General features: G+C 51.0%; 1 protein-coding gene across 1 annotated transcript in view; it reads right to left on the minus strand.

The window, feature by feature from the left end:
- Positions 1-3,304: 3,304 nt before the first annotated feature.
- LOC130303319 (zinc finger protein OZF-like) overlaps positions 3,305-20,982 on the minus strand; it is a 56,120-nt gene continuing 38,442 nt past the window's right edge. The window contains exon 6 of the mRNA XM_056551775.1: positions 3,305-4,612. Coding sequence (XP_056407750.1) covers positions 3,654-4,612 — 959 coding nt within the window. The 3' untranslated portion in view covers positions 3,305-3,653. The remainder of the gene's footprint in view (positions 4,613-20,982) is intronic.

Genomic DNA, 20,982 nt, shown 5'->3' on the forward strand with positions numbered 1-20,982 from the left:
ACGAAGCATCCAAACTCTACGCTAGATTCCAGGAACGAGGTTACCCGAGTAAACACCTGGACACAGCCCTCGAGTCTACCAAATTAACCCCAAGATACGATCTACTTAAGGCCAAAACAACAACAAGAAATGAGGATGGAGGATTTACACGCATAATAGCAACCTTCGATACAGCATCCCAGGAAATACGTAATATCATCCAAAAACACTGGGATGTCCTAACAATGGACAAGGATCTGAAGGACGCGGTAAGCCCCTATCCACTTATTTCGTTTAGAAGGGGCCGCAATGTGGGGGACAGACTAGTGTCTAGTCACTTCGTACCACAGACATCACATACCAATTGGCTCGCCTATCGGAGACCGGGTACCTTTAGATGCGGGAGGTGCAGAGCGTGTCAATTCATTAAGGTAGACAACCAATACCTCGACACGAAACTCAACCGGTCCTTCCTAAGCAGAACCTTTGCGAACTGCAAAACAATGGGGGTGGTATATATTGCCACCTGTATATGTGGACTTAGATACGTGGGCAAAACCACCCGGGAATTTAAATGTAGGATTTTGGAACATATCGGTGACGTGAACAACAACCGAGACAAACCAATTGCAAAACATGTTAACATCAAACATAATGGCAACCCAACAGTCCTTCAATTCCAAGCCTTGGAAACTATATCACCATCCCAAAGAAGAGGAAACCTGGACAAAATACTAACACAAAAAGAAACCCGCTGGATTTTCCTTCTCGACACAGTTCAACCGAATGGTTTGAACGAAAACTTGAACTTCACGAGTTTTATATAAATCTCAAAAACGTCTTCTCTATACCAGCCATTTCAACAAGCGACTAACATATAAAAAAAAAAAACCCTGTTTATCTCGTTATCATAACCCAGGTATACCTTAACCCCCATTCTGTTTAGGGCCCCTCACCCCTTAAGGACACACCCCACCTCCCATACTTAAACATGGACAGCGCTCCCATATAAGCCCCCACACATATAACCGATGTAACCTGAGAGACCTTTTTTCCCCCCCTTCCCCCCCCCATTTTTCCAAACCCCCCCCTCTCTCCCCCCCCCACCTCTCTTTTACCCCCCGCCCCCACTTCTCCCTCATACCCTATCCAACCCCTGTCCGAGGCACAACTGCCCTCCTTGCCTATCCAAGTGTCGAGCCAATTTATCATGTATTGGCCACACACCCCCCTCCCCCCATCTTTATTTACCCCCTTAATAGATAATTATGTGTCATCCACACATAATTACACATATCTTTATTCTGTTAAATCACATGGATCATGCACACCCAACCACACACACGGATATCATATTAATAGGGCCCCACATATATGCCCATCTATATATTCCCCAATTATACTCAATCCACCATTCATACCATGGTTTAACATAAATAATATCATTTTCCAACTCTACATCACTTCCTAGACCCCACCGCCTTCCAGACATATATAGACCTGCTCAATATTAAGTCTATACACATCCCCACAGCCACCTCTCCTGGCAGCTCCCACATACAGCCGCTTAGATTACGTGACGTCACCCAACAGTCACGTTCCCGGCGCTTACCTAGCTATGCATTCCACTCTGGAGCGCACGACTTCCGCGCGATTATTAGTCACTTCCGGTCCCGCGGCGTCTTAATGGGCGCAGCCCCGGCACCCCTCATAGACGCACGGACAGCCGCTTCACCCGGACGCCAAGGGACCAGGTAAGTCTCCCCAGGCCCTCCTTCACTCACCAGTGACCTTCCTAATACAATCTACCTCATCCCCATATACCTACCAACATGCAACCGGCGTACAGCCTCATAACCCCAGAGGTCCCTTCCGTTTTTGTACTGCCCCACATTATCCCACATCCATACCATGCAACATGTATAACATCACCCACATGTTTGCCACCACTATTACCTTTGGTATTATCCCTCCACATCTATATTGTCCCATTCTTACTCTCCATCCACACCATATAACTAGTATATCATCCTCCAACATGCATGCCACCCTAGTTGTTGATATACATCTCTTCCACATCGGTACTGCCTCATTATCAATACCTAGCAAACTATACCTATATACAATTGGTCCCTCTCGGCTTTACCAATGCTGACACTAACCCAAGGAGATATTCCCCATTCCCCCTATCCAGTATCACATCCCGCAGACAGCCCCACCAATTATTAACTGCAGAACCTAAGCAACATTATAATTACCTATATTGGTATGTCATGTATAGCGGGATATACACACCAACCTCTCTTTCCCCCCCACTCGTACCACAGGGGTCATTATACCCCACCCCTAACACGGCCACCCTCTCCTTCCCTCCTTCCCTCCTCTGCTCCCTCCTCCCTTCCCCCCCCCCTCCGCATCATAAGGCTCTATCATAGATATGCTTCACACCAAGTTATGTGTCTGCTATGGTCACCGTTCAGAACCACTGATTTCACCCTTGTTTGTTCTCTAGCCATTAGGACATACTTACCCATCCCGTTTCCTCCATCCGATCCCCCCCATTTCTCCGGGAATACATAATCTGGACATCATCCCTCCTTCCTACACTCCCCTCGCGGGGCCCCCAGACCGGACTATATCACGCACCTGTGGGATCCATCATCAGGTACGATCTATACCTACCTCCACGTACCCCATCACTTAACTATTTCCACCCACACCCCCCCTCCATTCTCTCCTCCCTTTCTGTTCCCCCACTATCCCTTCCTCTCCCCCCCCTCCCTCCTCCTCCCCTTTCCCCCCCCCTCTCCTGTCCTCCTATTCCCACCCTCCTCATCGCATATTATCTATACCTAGGCCCTGTCACTCCCGTATGATGATCATCTTGGACATCTAACCCTATCAAACGGACTACCGTGTAAAAGGTAACATATGCTTACTACCATCTATCCCCTCTTCCCTCCCTTTCCCCCCCCCCCTACTCCTCTTTCCCCTCTCTCTCTCTCCCCCTCTTTCAACCATCCCCCCCCGCCCCCACCCCCCCACCTCTCAGCCAAAACCTACTAAATAAACTATTTAATCTAGACACCCGGTTATTCTTTTAGATCCTATCTACTCATTCTACGTGCGAGTGGAGACTCCCCTCACCACATAGACAGGTGTCATCAAGCACCCGGACTAAGGTAATCTCTACCTTTCAGCAGTCTTCCCCCCCCCCCCCCATATACCTACAAATTGTAGTAAGTAGATAGACATAACACCTTCTATGTATCTTCTATTCTAGATTGCCACCTGTACGCAGCTGTCCAGAGCAGTGTGTCACTGTCAATATATCATCATATGAGTATATCCACTGTACATTGCTTCATTTACATGTGATTATGCACTTTTACCCCATGTGTGGTCCTCTTATTAACATATTTCCTTTACCCCAGACAAGTAACGTCTACACAAGTTACGTCTATGCGCTTAATGTTGGAAGGAAAAAAGAAAGTAAGAATTAATCTTTGAATAAAAATCTCCTTGTGGTAATTTTATTTATTGTCGGTGAAGAACCCAATGAGATATAAACAAATCTGTTTTAGTCTTATAACATTTCCCACATCCCAAACATGAATCAGTTTTTTTCTCTTTTCTGATGGTTTTCTTGTACAACATTCTTCACACACGGCACATCAGGTCGGCGTCTCTCCTGTGTGAATTCTCTGATCAGTAAGAATGCCTTCAGGAACACGACCTTCCCCACTTCCTGGCCATAAATACGGTTTCTCTATGTGCCTTCTCTCATGTCTGGTAAGATAATATTTTTTGGGAAAAGCTTTCCCACATAGTGAACATGTGTGCACCTTCCTGCCTGCATGAATTCTCTCATGTATAACAAGACTTGATTTATTTTTTAAAAAAATGCCACATTTAGAACATGGATACCGGGTCTCTCCTGTGTGGATTCTCTGATGATACCTAAGTTCAGTGTTAGTAATGAAACATTTCCCACATTCTGAACATGAATATGGCCTTTCGCCTGTGTGACTTCGCTCATGTAAAATAAGATGCGATTTAGTTGTAAAACATTTCCCACATTCTGAACATGAATACGGTTTTTCTCCTGTGTGAATTCTCTGATGTGTAACAAGATTTGATTTATCTGTAAAATATTTCCCACATTCTGAACAGGAATACAGCTTCTCCCCTGTGTGTCTTCTTTCATGTTGATTAAGGCCTGATTTACGGGTAAAGCATTTCCCACATTCTGAACATGAATACGGCTTCTCTCCTGTGTGAATTCTTCTGTGTTTATAAAGAGCGGAGACATGCCTAAAATGTTTTTCACATAGTAAACACGAATATGGCTTCTCTCCTGTGTGAATTCTTCTGTGTGCATTAAGATCTGAGTTTTGTGAAAACTCTTTTCCACATTCATCACACTGAACTCTTTTCCCCCCTTTTGGCCCTACATTTGTTATGACAATTTTTGGGTGGTCTGGAGAAGGTTCCTCATGATCAGGGGGATTATATGGTAGATCTGTAATGTGAAGTCCTGGGTGGGCATTAATGTACATTTCTCCTGAAACGTTCTCCGTCATCTCTTCACCATCTTCTTTAGAATATAGCGATAACATGAAGTTTTCCTTTTCTGTTAGAAATAAAAATTGATTTGATGAGTTTTTTTTTCAAATTACAAAATAGAAAAGTTAAAGGGGTATTCTGGCCAAACACATCTTATCCCCTATCCAAAGGAGATACGATGTGTGGTCCCAGCAGCGGCCCCCCACAATCTCCGTGCAGCACCCGCATTCTATGTGAAGCTGCGTCTCCAGTCTTGGAAAGCTCTTTGTTTCCGGGACTGGGGATGTGATGTCACGCCACACCGCCTCCCATAGACCTGAATAGAGGGGACATGGCGTGATGTCACAAGGGGGCGTGGCATTATGTCACATCCCGGAAACAAAAAGCTTTCTATGACTGGAGAGGCGGCCCTGCACAACCCCTTTAATGAATTAGTATAATGAATTAGTACAGTGATCTGCAAACTGTTCCCAGCTATTGCAAAACTACAACTCCCAGCATGACCAGACAGCCGTTAGTTGTTCAGGCATGCTGGAAGTAGTAGTTTGCAACATCTGGAGGGCCACAGTTTGGAGACCTGATTTCACTTAGTCATTTTAGCAGCTCAGTAGTGGGGGTCTCTCCACCCTGCACACTGATAGGACAGATGGATTTTTTATTGATTGAGCCATACTATAAAATGACCCCTAAACTCCCCCCCTAGTGTAATTTACTGAAAACAGACTGTCTACAGGAGGGAGTGTCGGGCTGCTGAAAGGACCTGGGAAAAGTGATTTACATTCTAAATTGTAAACTTCCCTTATGTCCTATCAGCAGCACAATAGTGGGGATTTAGCACGTAGAATCCTTTATGGAGGGATCTGCTATACAGATTGTAGAATACACCTTCCTACAAAGATCTTTTCCTGAGACTACTGTATGTCGAGTAGACCATTAAGATGCGCTACAAATCTGTCCTATAGAAATGAAGCAGCGCCCAGTACGGAAGTAGAGAAAGTCCTGGTAGAATGTGCTCTCAGGCAGGATTAAAGCTTTAGACAGTGCTACGAGCAGGAGAAGGCTATAGTCTCTTTTATCCCACAGGCTTTAATGGTTTTGAGAGTTTTGCGGCCTCTATCGGGCCCATAAAAGAATACAAAGGTTTTCTTGTTTCCTAAAGCAAGCATTCCTTTCCAGATCACCTCCACCCCTCCTCCTGCACACGGATCCTGCACCCAGCCAGTGCACAAACAAGAAACAAATGCGATCCAGCTCACCACCCCCCCTCCTCCTGCGCACGGATCCTGCACCCAGCCAGAGCACAAACAAGAAACAAATGCGATCCAGCTCACCACCCCCCCTCCTCCTGCGCACGGATCCTGCACCCAGCCAGAGCACAAACAAGAAACAAATGCGATCCAGCTCACCCCCCCCCTCCTCCTGCGCATGGATCCTGCACCCAGCCAGTGCACAAACAAGAAACAAATACGATCCAGATCACCTCCACCCCTCCTCCTGCGCACGGATCCTGCACCCAGCCAGTGCACAAACAAGAAACAAATACGATCCAGATCACCTCCACCCCTCCTCCTGCGCACGGATCCTGCACCCAGCCAGTGCACAAACAAGAAACAAATACGATCCAGATCACCTCCACCCCTCCTCCTGCGCACGGATCCTGCACCCAGCCAGAGCACAAACAAGAAACAAATACGATCCAGATCACCTCCACCCCTCCTCCTGCGCACGGATCCTGCACCCAGCCAGAGCACAAACAAGAAACAAATGCGATCCAGCTCACCCCCCCCCTCCTCCTGCGCATGGATCCTGCACCCCAGCCAGTGCACAAACAAGAAACAAATACGATCCAGATCACCTCCACCCCTCCTCCTGCGCATGGATCCTGCAACCAGCCAGTGCAGAAACAAGAAACAAATGCGATCCAGCTCACCACCCCTCCCCTCCTCCTCCTGCGCACGGATCCTGCACCCAGCCAGAGCACAAACAAGAAACAAATGCGATCCAACTCACCACCCCCCCCTCCTCCTGCGCACGGATCCTGCACCCAGCCAGAGCACAAACAAGAAACAAATGCGATCCAGCTCACCCCCCCCCCCTCCTCCTGCGCACAGATCCTGCACCCAGCCAGTGCACAAACAAGAAACTAATGCGATCCAGATCACCACCCCCCCCCTCCTCCTGCGCATGGATCCTGCACCCAGCCAGTGCACAAACAAGAAACAATGCAATCCAGCTCACCACCCCCCCCCCCCCTCCTGCGCACGGATCCTGCACCCAGCCAGAGCACAAACAAGAAACAAATGCGATCCAGCTCACCACCCCCCTCCTCCTGCGCACAGATCCTGCACCCAGCCAGTGCAGAAACAAGAAACAAATGCGATCCAGCTCACCACCCCCGCCTCCTCCTCCTGCGCACGGATCCTGCACCCAGCCAGAGCACAAACAAGAAACAAATGTGATCCAGATCACCTCCACCCCTCCTCCTGCGCATGGATCCTGCACCCAGCCAGTGCACAAACAAGAAACAAATGCGATCCAGCTCACACACCCCCCTCCTGCGCACGGATCCTGCACCCAGCCAGAGCACAAACAAGAAACAAATACGATCCAGATCACCTCCACCCCTCCTCCTGCGCACAGGATCCTGCACCCAGCCAGAGCACAAACAAGAAACAAATGCGATCCAGCTCACCTCCACCCTTCCTCCTGCGCACGGATCCTGCACCCAGCCAGAGCACAAACAAGAAACAAATGCGATCCAGATCACCCCCCCCTCCTCCTGCGCACAGATCCTGCACCAGCCAGTGCAGAAACAAGAAACAAATGCGATCCAGCTCACCACCCCCCCCTCCTCCTGCACACGGATCCTGCACCCAGCCCAGAGCACAAACAAGAAACAAATGCGATCCAGCTCACCACCCCCCTCCCTCCTCCTGCACACGGATCCTGCACCCAGCCAGTGCACAAACAAGAAACTAATGCGATCCCAGCTCACCCCCCCCCCTCCTCCTGCGCACGGATCCTGCACCCAGCTAGAGCACAAACAAGAAACAAATGCGATCCAGATCACCTCCACCCCTCCTCCTCCTGCGCACGGATCCTGCACCCAGCCAGAGCACAAACAAGAAACAATGCGATCCAGATCACCTCCACCCCTCCTCCTCCTGCGTACGGATACCTGCACCCAGCCAGAGCACAAACAAGAAACAAATGCGATCCAGCTCACCTCCACCCTTCCTCCTGCACACGGATCCTGCACCCAGCCAGAGCACAAACAAGAAACAAATGCGATCCAGCTCACCCCCCCCCCCTCCTCCTGCGCATGGATCCTGCACCCAGCCAGTGCACAAACAAGAAACAAATGCGATCCAGCTCACCTCCACCCCTCCTCCTGCGCACGGAACCTGCACCCAGCCAGAGCACAAACAAGAAACAAATACGATTCAGATCACCTCCACCCCTCCTCCTGCGCATGGATCCTGCACCCAGCCAGAGCACAAACAAGAAACAAATGCGATCCAGATCACCTCCACCCCTCCTCCTGCGCACGGATCCTGCACCCAGCCAGTGCACAAACAAGAAACAAATGCGATCCAGCTCACCACCACCCCTCCTCCTGCGCACGGATCCTGCACCCAGCCAGAGCACAAACAAGAAACAAATACGATCCAGATCACCTCCACCCCTCCTCCTGCGCATGGATCCTGCAACCAGCCAGTGCAGAAACAAGAAACAAATGCGATCCAGCTCACCCCCCCTCCTCCTGCACACGGATCCTGCACCCAGCCAGAGCACAAACAAGAAACAAATGCGATCCAGCTCACCCCCCTCCTCCTGCGCACAGATCCTGCACCCAGCCAGTGCAGAAACAAGAAACAAATGCGATCCAGATCACCTCCACCCCTCCTCCTGCGCATGGATCCTGCAACCAGCCAGTGCAGAAACAAGAAACAAATGCGATCCAGCTCACCCCCCCTCCTCCTGCACACGGATCCTGCACCCAGCCAGAGCACAAACAAGAAACAAATGCGATCCAGCTCACCCCCCCTCCTCCTGCGCACAGATCCTGCACCCAGCCAGTGTAGAAACAAGAAACAAATGCGATCCAGATCACCTCCACCCCTCCTCCTGCGCATGGATCCTGCACCCAGCCAGTGCACAAACAAGAAACAAATACGATCCAGATCACCTCCACCCCTCCTCCTGCGCATGGATCCTGCACTCAGTCAGTGCACAAACAAGAAAACAAATGCGATCCAGCTCACCACCACCCCCTCCTGCGCACGGATCCTGCACCCAGCCAGAGCACAAACAAGAAACAAATACGATCCAGATCACCTCCACCCCCTCCTCCTGCGCACGGATCCTGCACCCAGCCAGAGCACAAACAGAAACAAATGCGATCCAGCTCACCCCCCCCCTCCTCCTGCGCACAGATCCTGCACCCAGCCAGTGCAGAAACAAGAAACAAATGCGATCCAGCTCACCACCCCCCCTCCTCCTCCTGCGCACGATCCTGCACCCAGCCAGAGCACAAACAAGAAACAAATGCGATCCAGATCACCTCCACCCCTCCTCCTGCACACGGATCCTGCACCCAGCTAGAGCGCAAACAAGAAACAAATGCGATCCAGCTCACCCCCCCCTCCTCCTGCACACGGATCCTGCACCCAGCCAGTGCACAAACAAGAAACAAATGCGATCCAGCTCACCACCCCCCCCCCCTCCTCCTGCACACGGATCCTGCACCCAGCCAGAGCACAAACAAGAAACTAATGCGATCCAGCTCACCACCCCCCCTCCTCCTGCGCACAGGATCCTGCACCCAGCCAGAGCACAAACAAGAAACAAATGCGATCCAGCTCACCTCCACCCTTCCTCCTGCACACGGATCCTGCACCCAGCCAGAGCACAAACAAGAAACAAATGCGATCCAGCTCACCTCCACCCCTCGTCTTGCGCATGGATCCTGCACCCAGCCAGTGCACAAACAAGAAACAAATGTGATCCAGCTCACCTCCAACCCTCCTCCTGCGCACGGAACCTGCACCCAGCCAGAGCACAAACAAGAAACAAATACGATCCAGATCACCTCCACCCCTCCTCCTGCGCATAGATCCTGCACCCAGCCAGAGCACAAACAAGAAACAAATGCGATCCAGCTCACCCCCCCCCCTCCTCCTCCTGCGCACGGATCCTGCACCCAGCCAGAGCACAAACAAGAAACTAATGCGATCCAGCTCACCACCACCCCCTCCTCCTGCGCACGGATCCTGCACCCAAGCCAGAGCACAAACAAGAAACAAATGCGATCCAGATCACCTCCACCCCTCCTCCTCCTGCGAACGGATCCTGCACCAGCCAGAGCACAAACAAGAAACAAATGCGATCCAGATCACCTCCACCCCCCCTCCTCCTGCGCACGGATCCTGCACCCAGCAGTGCAGAAACAAGAAACAAATGCGATCCAGCTCACCCCCCCCTCCTCCTGCGCATGGATCCTGCACCCAGCCAGTGCACAAACAAGAAACAAATACGATCCAGATCACCTCCACCCTCCTCCTGCGCACGGATCCTGCACCCAGCCAGAGCACAAACAAGAAACAAATGCGATCCAGATCACCTCCACCCCTCCTCCTACGCACGGATCCTGCACCCAGCCAGAGCACAAACAAGAAACAAATGCGATCCAGCTCACCCCCCTCCTCCTGCGCACAGATCCTGCACCCAGCCAGTGCAGAAACAAGAAACAAATGCGATCCAGCTCACCACCCCTCCCCTCCTCCTCCTGCGCACGGATCCTGCACCCAGCCAGAGCACAAACAAGAAACAAATGCGATCCAGCTCACCACCCCCCCCTCCCTCCTGCGCACGGATCCTGCACCCAGCTAGAGCACAAACAAGAAACAAATACGATCCAGATCACCTCCACCCCTCCTCCTGCGCATGGATCCTGCACACAGCCAGTGCACAAACAAGAAACAAATGCGATCCAGCTCACCACCCCCCCCCCTCCTGCGCACGGATCCTGCACCCAGCCAGGAGCACAAACAAGAAACAAATGCGATCCAGCTCACCACCCCCCTCCTCCTGCGCACACATCCTGCACCCAGCCAGTGCAGAAACAAGAAACAAATGCGATCCAGCTCACCACCCCCCCTCCTCCTCCTGCGCACGGATCCTGCACACAGCCAGAGCACAAACAAAGAAACAAATGTGATCCAGATCACCTCCACCCCTCTTCCTGCGCATGATCCTGCATTCAGCCAGTGCACAAACAAGAAACAAATGCGATCCAGCTCACACACCCCCCTCCTGCGCACGGATCCTGCACCCAGCCAGAGCACAAACAAGAAAACAAATACGATCCAGATCACCTCCACCCCTCCTCCTGCGCACCGGATCCTGCACCCAGCCAGAGCACAAACAAGAAACAAATGCGATCCAGCCTTCACCTCCACCCTTCCTCCTGCGCACGGATCCTGCACCCAGCCAGAGCACAAACAAGAAACAAATGCGATCCAGATCACCCCCCCCCCCTCCTCCTGCGCACAGATCCTGCACCCAGCCAGTGCAGAAACAAGAAACAAATGCGATCCAGCTCACCACCCCCCCTCCTCCTGTACACGGATCCTGCACCCAGCCAGAGCACAAACAAGAAACAAATGCGATCCAGCTCACCACCCCCCCCCCCCTCCTCCTGCACACGGATCCTGCACCCAGCCAGTGCACAAACAAGAAACTAATGCGATCCAGCTCACACCCCCCCCCTCCTCCTGCGCACGGATCCTGCACCCAGCCAGAGCACAAACAAGAAACAAATGCGATCCAGATCACCTCCACCCCTCCTCCTCCTGCGCACGGATCCTGCACCCAGCAGAGCACAAACAAGAAACAAATGCGATCCAGATCACCTCCACCCATCCTCCTCCTGCGTACGGATCCTGCACCCAGCCAGAGCACAAACAAGAAACAAATGCGATCCAGCTCACCTCCACCATTCCTCCTGCACACGGATCCTGCACCCAGCCAGAGCACAAACAAGAAACAAATGCGATCCAGCTCACCTCCACCCCTCCTCCTGCGCATGGATCCTGCACCCAGCCAGTGCACAAACAAGAAACAAATGCGATCCAGCTCACCTCCACCCCTCCTCCTGCGCACGGAACCTGCACCCAGCCAGAGCACAAACAAGAAACAAATAAGATCCAGATCACCTCCACCCCTCCACCTGCGCATGGATCCTGCACCCAGCCAGAGCACAAACAAGAAACAAATGCGATCCAGATCACCTCCACCCCTCCTCCTGCGCACGGATCCTGCACCCAGCCAGTGCACAAACAAGAAACAAATGCGATCCAGCTCACCACCACCCCTCCTCCTGCGCACGGATCTTGCACCCAGCCAAAGCACAAACAAGAAACAAATCGATCCAGATCACCTCCACCCCTCCTCCTGCGCATGGATCCTGCAACCAGCCAGTGCAGAAACAAGAAACAAATGCGATCCAGCTCACCCCCCCCTCCTCCTGCACCTCGGATCCTGCACCCAGCCAGAGCACAAACAAGAAACAAATGCGATCCAGCTCACCCCCCCTCCTCCTGCGTACAGATCCTGCACCCAGCCAGTGCAGAAACAAGAAACAAATGCGATTCCACCTCCACCCCTCCTCCTGCGCATGGATCCTGCACCCAGCCAGTGCACAAACAAGAAACAAATACGATCCAGATCACCTCCACCCCTCCTCCTGCGCATGGATCCTGCACTCAGTCAGTGCACAAACAAGAAACAAATGCGATCCAGCTCACCACCACCCCCCTCCTGCGCACGGATCCTGCACCCAGCCAGAGCACAAACAAGAAACAAATGCAATCCAGATCACCTCCACCCCTCCTCCTCCTGCGAACGGATCCTGCACCCAGCCAGAGCACAAACAAGAAACAAATGCGATCCAGATCACCTCCACCCCTCCTCCTCCTGCGCACGGATCCTGCACCCAGCCAGAGCGCAAACAAGAAACAAATGCGATCCAGCTCACCACCCCCCCCCTCCTCCTGCGCACGGATCCTGCACCCAGCCAGAGCACAAACAAGAAACAAATGCGATCCAGCTCCCCTCCAACCCTCCTCCTGCACCCAGCCATCGCACAAACAAGAAACAAATGCGATCCAGCTCACCTCCAACCCTCCTCCTGCGCACAGATCCTGCACCCAGCCAGTGCACAAACAAGAAACAAATGCGATCCAGATCACCTCCACCCCTCCTCCTCCTGCGCACGGATCCTGCACCCAGCCAGAGCACAAACAAGAAACAAATGCGATCCAGCTCACCTCCACCCCTCCTCCTCCTGCGTACGGATCCTGCACCCAGCCAGAGCACAAACAAGAAACAAATGCGATCCAGATCACCTCCACCCCTCCTCCTGCGCACGGATCCTGCACCCAGCTAGAGCACAAACAAGAAACAAATGCGATCCAGCTCACCCCCCACCCTCCTCCTGCACACGGATCCTGCACCCAGCCAGTGCACAAACAAGAAACAAATGCGATCCAGCTCACCACCACCCCCCCTCCTCCTGCACACGGATCCTGCACCCAGCCAGAGCACAAACAAGAAACTAATGCGATCCAGCTCACCACCCCCCCCTCCTCCTGCGCACGGATCCTGCACCCAGCCAGAGCACAAACAAGAAACAAATGCGATCCAGATCACCTCCACCCCTCCTCCTCCTGCGCACGGATCCTGCACCCAGCCAGAGCACAAACAAGAAACAAATGCGATCCAGTTCACCCCCCCCCCCTCCTCCTGCGCACAGATCCTGCACCCAGCCAGTGCAGAAACAAGAAACAAATGCGATCCAGCTCACCCCCCCCTCCTCCTCCTGCGCACGGATCCTGCACCCAGCCAGAGCACAAACAAGAAACTAATGCGATCCAGCTCACCACCACCCCCTCCTCCTGCGCACGGATCCTGCACCCAGCCAGAGCACAAACAAGAAACAAATGCAATCCAGATCACCTCCACCCCTCCTCCTCCTGCGAACGGATCCTGCACCCAGCCAGAGCACAAACAAGAAACAAATGCGATCCAGATCACCTCCACCCCTCCTCCTCCTGCGCACGGATCCTGCACCCAGCCAGAGCGCAAACAAGAAACAAATGCGATCCAGCTCACCACCCCCCCCCTCCTCCTGCGCACGGATCCTGCACCCAGCCAGAGCACAAACAAGAAACAAATGCGATCCAGCTCCCCTCCAACCCTCCTCCTGCACCCAGCCATCGCACAAACAAGAAACAAATGCGATCCAGCTCACCTCCAACCCTCCTCCTGCGCACAGATCCTGCACCCAGCCAGTGCACAAACAAGAAACAAATGCGATCCAGATCACCACAACCCCTACTCTTGCGCATGGATCCTGCACCCAGCCAGAGCACCAACAAGAAACAAATACAATCCAGCTCACCTCCACCCCTCCTCCTGCGCACGGATCCTGCACCCAGCCAGTGCACAAACAAGAAACAAATGCGATCCAGATCACCTCCAACCCTCCTCTTCCTGGGCACGGAACCTGCACCCAGCCAGAGCACAAACAAGAAACAAATGCGATCCAGATCACCTCCACCCCTCCTCCTGCGCACGGATCCTGCACCCAGCCAGAGCACAAACAAGAAACAAATGCGATCCAGCTCACCTCCACCCCTCGTCCTGCGCATGGATCCTGCACCCAGCCAGAGCACAAACAAGAAACAAATGCGATCCAGCTCACCTCCACCCCTCGTCCTGCGCATGGATCCTGCACCCAGCCAGTGCACAAACAAGAAACAAATGCGATCCAGATCACCTCCACCCCTCCTCCTGGGCACGGATCCTCTGCACCTCAACACATCAGATGCGTTTCTGGCGTATGTGCAACATTCGTCAGTTTTTAGATGTCCGATGTCTTTGAATAAATTCTGAGCTGTTTTCCAAGCGCTGAATTGCCTTTGTTTCTTGTTTCAAGCTAACTGGAAATGCCTTACTCTTTCCTAAAGACACATCCTTCTGTGAAGACAACATTCTGGAGGAAAGTATTTAAAATGATGTAAAATATGTAACTTCAAGGCTTATAGAGACCATAACATCTGAATCATTAAGTACTTTTTTTTATAATATAATAATTTAAGTATCATAAACTAGACCCAGCTAAGATATAACAGGGATCTGTTATGATGGATAAAAATCAGGTAAGGGACCTTGTGATGGAGAAAGATCATGTACAGGACCCGTCTGATGGGGAAAGATCATGTACAGGACCGTCTGATGGAGAAAGATCATGTACAGGACCATCTGATGGAGAAAGATCATGTACAGGACTGTCTGATGGAGAAAGCTCATGTACAGGACCGTCTGATGGAGAAAGATCATGTACAGGACTGTCTGATGGAGAAAGATCATGTACAGGACCATCTGATGGCGAAAGATCATGTACAGGACCGTCTGATGAAGAAAGATCATGTACAGGACCGTCTGATGGAGAAAGATCATGTACAGGACCGTCTGATGGAGAAAGATCATGTACAGGGACCGTCTGATGGAGAAAGATCATGTACAGGATCGTCTGATGGAGAAAGATCATGTACAGGACCGTCTGATGGAGAAAGATCATGTACAGGACCGTCTGATGGAGAAAGATCATGTACAGGACCGTCTGATGGAGAAAGATCATGTACAGGACCGTCTGATGGAGAAAGATCATGTTCAGGACCGTCTGATGGAGAAAGATCATGTACAGGACCGTCTGATGGAGAAAGATCATGTACAGGACCGTCTGATGGAGAAAGATCATGTACAGGACCGTCTGATGGAGAAAGATCATGTACAGGACCGTCTGATGGAGAAACATCATGTACAGGACCGTCTGATGGAGAAACATCATGTACAGGACCGTCTGATGGAGAAAGATCATGTACAGGACCGTCTGATGGAGAAAGATCATGTACAGGACCGTCTGATGGAGAAAGATCATGTACAGGACCGTCTGATGGTGAAAGATCATGTATGGGCCCGTCTGATGGAGAAAGCCCATGTACAGGCCCGCCTGATGGAGAAAGATCATGCACAGGACCGTCTGATGGAGAAATATCATGTACAGGACCGTCTGATGGAGAAAGACCATGTACAGGACCGTCTGATGGAGAAAGATCATGTACAGGACCGTCTGATGGAGAAAGATCATGTACAGGACCGTCTGATGGAGAAAGATCATGTACAGGCCCGCCTGATGGAGAAAGATCATGTACAGGACCGTCTGATGGAGAAAGATCATGTACAGGACCGTCTGATGGAGAAAGATCATGTACAGGACCGTCTGATGGAGAAAGATCATGTACAGGACCGTCTGATGGAGAAAGATCACGTACAGGACAGTATGATAGAAAAAGATCAAGTACAGGACCGTCTGATGGTGAAAGATGATGTACAGGACCGTCTGATGGAGAAAGCCCATGTACAGGCCGGCCTGATGGAGAAAGATCATGTACAGGACCGTCTGATGGAGAAAGATCACGTACAGGACTGTCTGATGGAGAAAGCTCATGTACAGGACCGTCTGATGGAGAAAGATCATGTACAGGACCGTCTGATGGAGAAAGATCATGGACAGGACCGTCTGATGGAGAAAGATCATGTATGGGCCCGTCTGATGGAGAAAGATCATGTACAGGACCGTCTGATGGAGAAAGATCACGTACAGGACCGTCTGATGGAGAAAGATCATGGACAGGACCGTCTGATGGAGAAAGATCATGTATGGGCCCGTCTGATGGAGAAAGATCATGTACAGGACCGTCTGATGGAGAAAGATCATGTACAGGACCATCTGATGGAGAAAGATCATGTACAGGACCGTCTGATGGAGAAAGATCACGTACAGGACCGTCTGATGGAGAAAGATCATGTACGGGACCGTCTGATGGAGAAAGATCATGTACAGGACCGTCTGATGGCGAAAGATCATGTACAGGCCCGTCTGATGGAGAAAGATCATGTACAGGACCGTCTGATGGAGAAAGATCATGTACAGGACCATCTGATGGCGAAAGATCATGTACAGGACCGTCTGATGGAGAAAGATCATGTACAGGACCGTCTGATGGAGAAAGATCATGTACAGGACCGTCTGATGGAGAAAGATCATGTACAGGACCGTCTGATGGAGAAAGATCATGTACGGGACCGTCTGATGGAGAAAGATCATGTACGGGACCGTCTGATGGAGAAAGATCATGTACAGGCCCGTCTGATGGAGAAAGATCATGTACAGGACCGTCGGATGGAGAAAGATCATGTACAGGCCCATCTGATGGAGAAAGACCATGTACAGGCCCGTCTGATGGAGAAAACCCATGTACAGGACCGTCAGATGGAGAAAGATCATGTACAGGACCGTCTGATGGAGAAAGATCATGTACAGGACTGTCTGATAGGGAAAGATCATGTACAGGACCGTCTGATGGAGAAAGATCATGTACAGGACCGTCTGATGGAGAAAGATCATGTACAGGACCGTCTGATGGAGAAAGATCATGTACAGGACCGTCTGATGGAGAAAGATCATGTACAGGACCGTCTGATGGAGAAACATCATGTACAGGACCGTTTGATGGAGAAAGATCATGTACAGGACTGACTGATGGAGAAAGATCATGTACAGGACCGTCTGATGGAGAAAGATCATGTACAGGACCGTCTGATGGAGAAAGATCATGTACAGGACCGTCTGATGGAGAAAGATCATGTATGGGCCCGTCTGATGGAGAAAGCCCATGTACGGGACCGTCCGAAGGAGAAAGCCCATGTACAGGCCCGCCTGATGGAGAAAGATCATGTACAGGACCGTCTGATGGAGAAAGATCACGTGCAGGACAGTCTGATGGAAAAAGATCAAGTACAGGACCGTCTGATGGTGAAAGATGATGTACAGGACCGTCTGATGGAGAAAGCCCATGTACAGGCCGGCCTGATGGAGAAAGATCATGTACAGGACCGTCTGATGGAGAAAGATCACGTACAGGACAGTCTGATGGAGAAAGATCACGTACAGGACCGTCTGATGGAGAAAGATCACGTACAGGACCGTCTGATGGAGAAAGATCACGTACAGGACCGTCTGATGGAGAAAGATCATGTACAGGACCGTCTGATGGCGAAAGATCATGTACAGGCCCGTCTGATGGAGAAAGATCATGTACAGGACCGTCTGATGGAGAAAGATCATGTACAGGACCATCTGATGGCGAAAGATCATGTACAGGACCGTCTGATGGAGAAAGATCATGTACAGGACCGTCTGATGGAGAAAGATCATGTACAGGACCGTCTGATGGAGAAAGATCATGTACAGGACCGTCTGATGGAGAAAGATCATGTACGGGACCGTCTGATGGAGAAAGATCATGTACGGGACCGTCTGATGGAGAAAGATCATGTACAGGCCCGTCTGATGGAGAAAGATCATGTACAGGACCGTCGGATGGAGAAAGATCATGTACAGGCCCGTCTGATGGAGAAAGATCATGTACAGGACCGTCGGATGGAGAAAGATCATGTACAGGCCCATCTGATGGAGAAAGACCATGTACAGGCCCGTCTGATGGAGAAAACCCATGTACAGGACCGTCAGATGGAGAAAGATCATGTACAGGACCGTCTGATGGAGAAAGATCATGTACAGGACTGTCTGATAGGGAAAGATCATGTACAGGACCGTCTGATGGAGAAAGATCATGTACAGGACCGTCTGATGGAGAAAGATCATGTACAGGACCGTCTGATGGAGAAAGATCATGTACAGGACCGTCTGATGGAGAAAGATCATGTACAGGACCGTCTGATGGAGAAACATCATGTACAGGACCGTTTGATGGAGAAAGATCATGTACAGGACCGACTGATGGAGAAAGATCATGTACAGGACCGTCTGATGGAGAAAGATCATGTACAGGACCGTCTGATGGAGAAAGATCATGTACAGGACCGTCTGATGGAGAAATATCATGTATGGGCCCGTCTGATGGAGAAAGCCCATGTACGGGACCGTCCGAAGGAGAAAGCCCATGTACAGGCCCGCCTGATGGAGAAAGATCATGTACAGGACCGTCTGATGGAGAAAGATCACGTGCAGGACAGTCTGATGGAGAAAGATCACGTACAGGACCGTCTGATGGAGAAAGATCATGTACAGGACCGTCTGATGGAGAAAGATCATGTACAGGACCGTCTGATGGAGAAAGATCATGTACAGGCCCGTCTGATGGAGAAAGATCCTGTACGGGACCGTCTGATGGAGAAAGATCATGTACGGGCCCGTCTGATGGAGAAAGATCACGTACAGGACCGTCTGATGGAGAAAGATCACGTACAGGACCGTCTGATGGCGAAAGATCATGTACAGGCCCGTCTGATGGAGAAAGATCACGTACAGGACCGTCTGATGGCGAAAGATCATGTACAGGCCCGTCTGATGGAGAAAGATCATGTACAGGACCGTCTGATGGAGAAAGATCATGGACAGGACCGTCTGATGGCGAAAGATCATGTACAGGACCGTCTGATGGAGAAAGATCATGTACAGGACCGTCTGATGGAGAAAGATCATGTTCAGGACCGTCTGATGGAGAAAGATCATGTACAGGACCGTCTGATGGAGAAAGATCATGTACAGGACCGTCTGATGGAGAAAGATCATGTACAGGACCGTCTGATGGAGAAAGATCATGTACAGGACCGTCTGATGGAGAAACATCATGTACAGGACCGTCTGATGGAGAAACATCATGTACAGGACCGTCTGATGGAGAAAGATCATGTACAGGACAGTATGATGGAGAAAGATCATGTACAGGACCGTCTGATGGAGAAAGATCATGTACAGGACCGTCTGATGGAGAAAGATCATGTACAGGACCGTCTGATGGTGAAAGATCATGTATGGGCCCGTCTGATGGAGAAAGCCCATGTACAGGCCCGCCTGATGGAGAAAGATCATGTACAGGACCGTCTGATGGAGAAAGATCATGTACAGGACCGTCTGATGGAGAAAGATCATGTACAGGACCGTCTGATGGAGAAAGATCATGTACAGGACCGTCTGATGGAGAAAGATCACGTACAGGACAGTATGATGGAAAAAGATCAAGTACAGGACCGTCTGATGGTGAAAGATGATGTACAGGACCGTCTGATGGAGAAAGCCCATGTACAGGCCGGCCTGATGGAGAAAGATCATGTACAGGACCGTCTGATGGAGAAAGATCACGTACAGGACTGTCTGATGGAGAAAGCTCATGTACAGGACCGTCTGATGGAGAAAGATCATGTACAGGACCGTCTGATGGAGAAAGATCATGTACAGGACCGTCTGATGGAGAAAGATCATGGACAGGACCGTCTGATGGAGAAAGATCATGTATGGGCCCGTCTGATGGAGAAAGATCATGTACAGGACCGTCTGATGGAGAAAGATCACGTACAGGACCGTCTGATGGAGAAAGATCACGTACAGGACCGTCTGATGGAGAAACATCATGTACAGGACCGTTTGATGGAGAAAGATCATGTACAGGACCGTCTGATGGAGAAAGATCATGTTCAGGACCGTCAGATGGAGAAAGATCATGTACAGGACCGTCTGATGGAGAAAGATCATGTACAGGACCGTCTGATGGAGAAAGATCATGTATGGGCCCGTCTGATGGAGAAAGATCATGTACAGGACCGTCTGATGGAGAAAGATCATGTACAGGACCGTCTGATGGCGAAAGATCATGTACAGGCCCGTCTGATGGAGAAAGATCATGTACAGGACCGTCTGATGGAGAAAGATCACGTGCAGGACAGTCTGATGGAGTAAGATCACGTACAGGACCGTCTGATGGAGAAAGATCACGTACAGGACCGTCTGATGGAGAAAGATCACGTACAGGACGGTCTGATGGAGAAAGATCACGTACAGGACCGTCTGATGGCGAAAGATCATGTACAGGCCCGTCTGATGGAGAAAGATCATGTACAGGACCCTCTGATGGAGAAAGATCATGGACAGGACCGTCTGATGGCGAAAGATCATGTACAGGACCGTCTGATGGAGAAAGATCACGTACAGGACCGTCTGATGGAGAAAGATCTTGTACAGGACCGCCTGATGGAGAAAGATCATGTACAGGACCGTCTGATGGAGAAAGATCATGTACAGGACAGTCTGATGGAAAAAGATCACGTACAGGACCGTCTGATGGAGAAAGATCATGTACAGGACCATCTGATGGAGAAAGATCATGCACAGGACCGTCTGATGGAGAAAGATCATGTACAGGACCGTCTGATGGAGAAAGATCATGTACAGGACCGTCTGATGGAGAAAGATCATGTACAGGACCGTCTGATGGAGAAAGATCACGT

The sequence above is a fragment of the Hyla sarda genome, unplaced genomic scaffold, assembly GCF_029499605.1.
Source record: "Hyla sarda isolate aHylSar1 unplaced genomic scaffold, aHylSar1.hap1 scaffold_1213, whole genome shotgun sequence".
Taxonomy (NCBI): Eukaryota; Metazoa; Chordata; class Amphibia; order Anura; family Hylidae; genus Hyla; species Hyla sarda.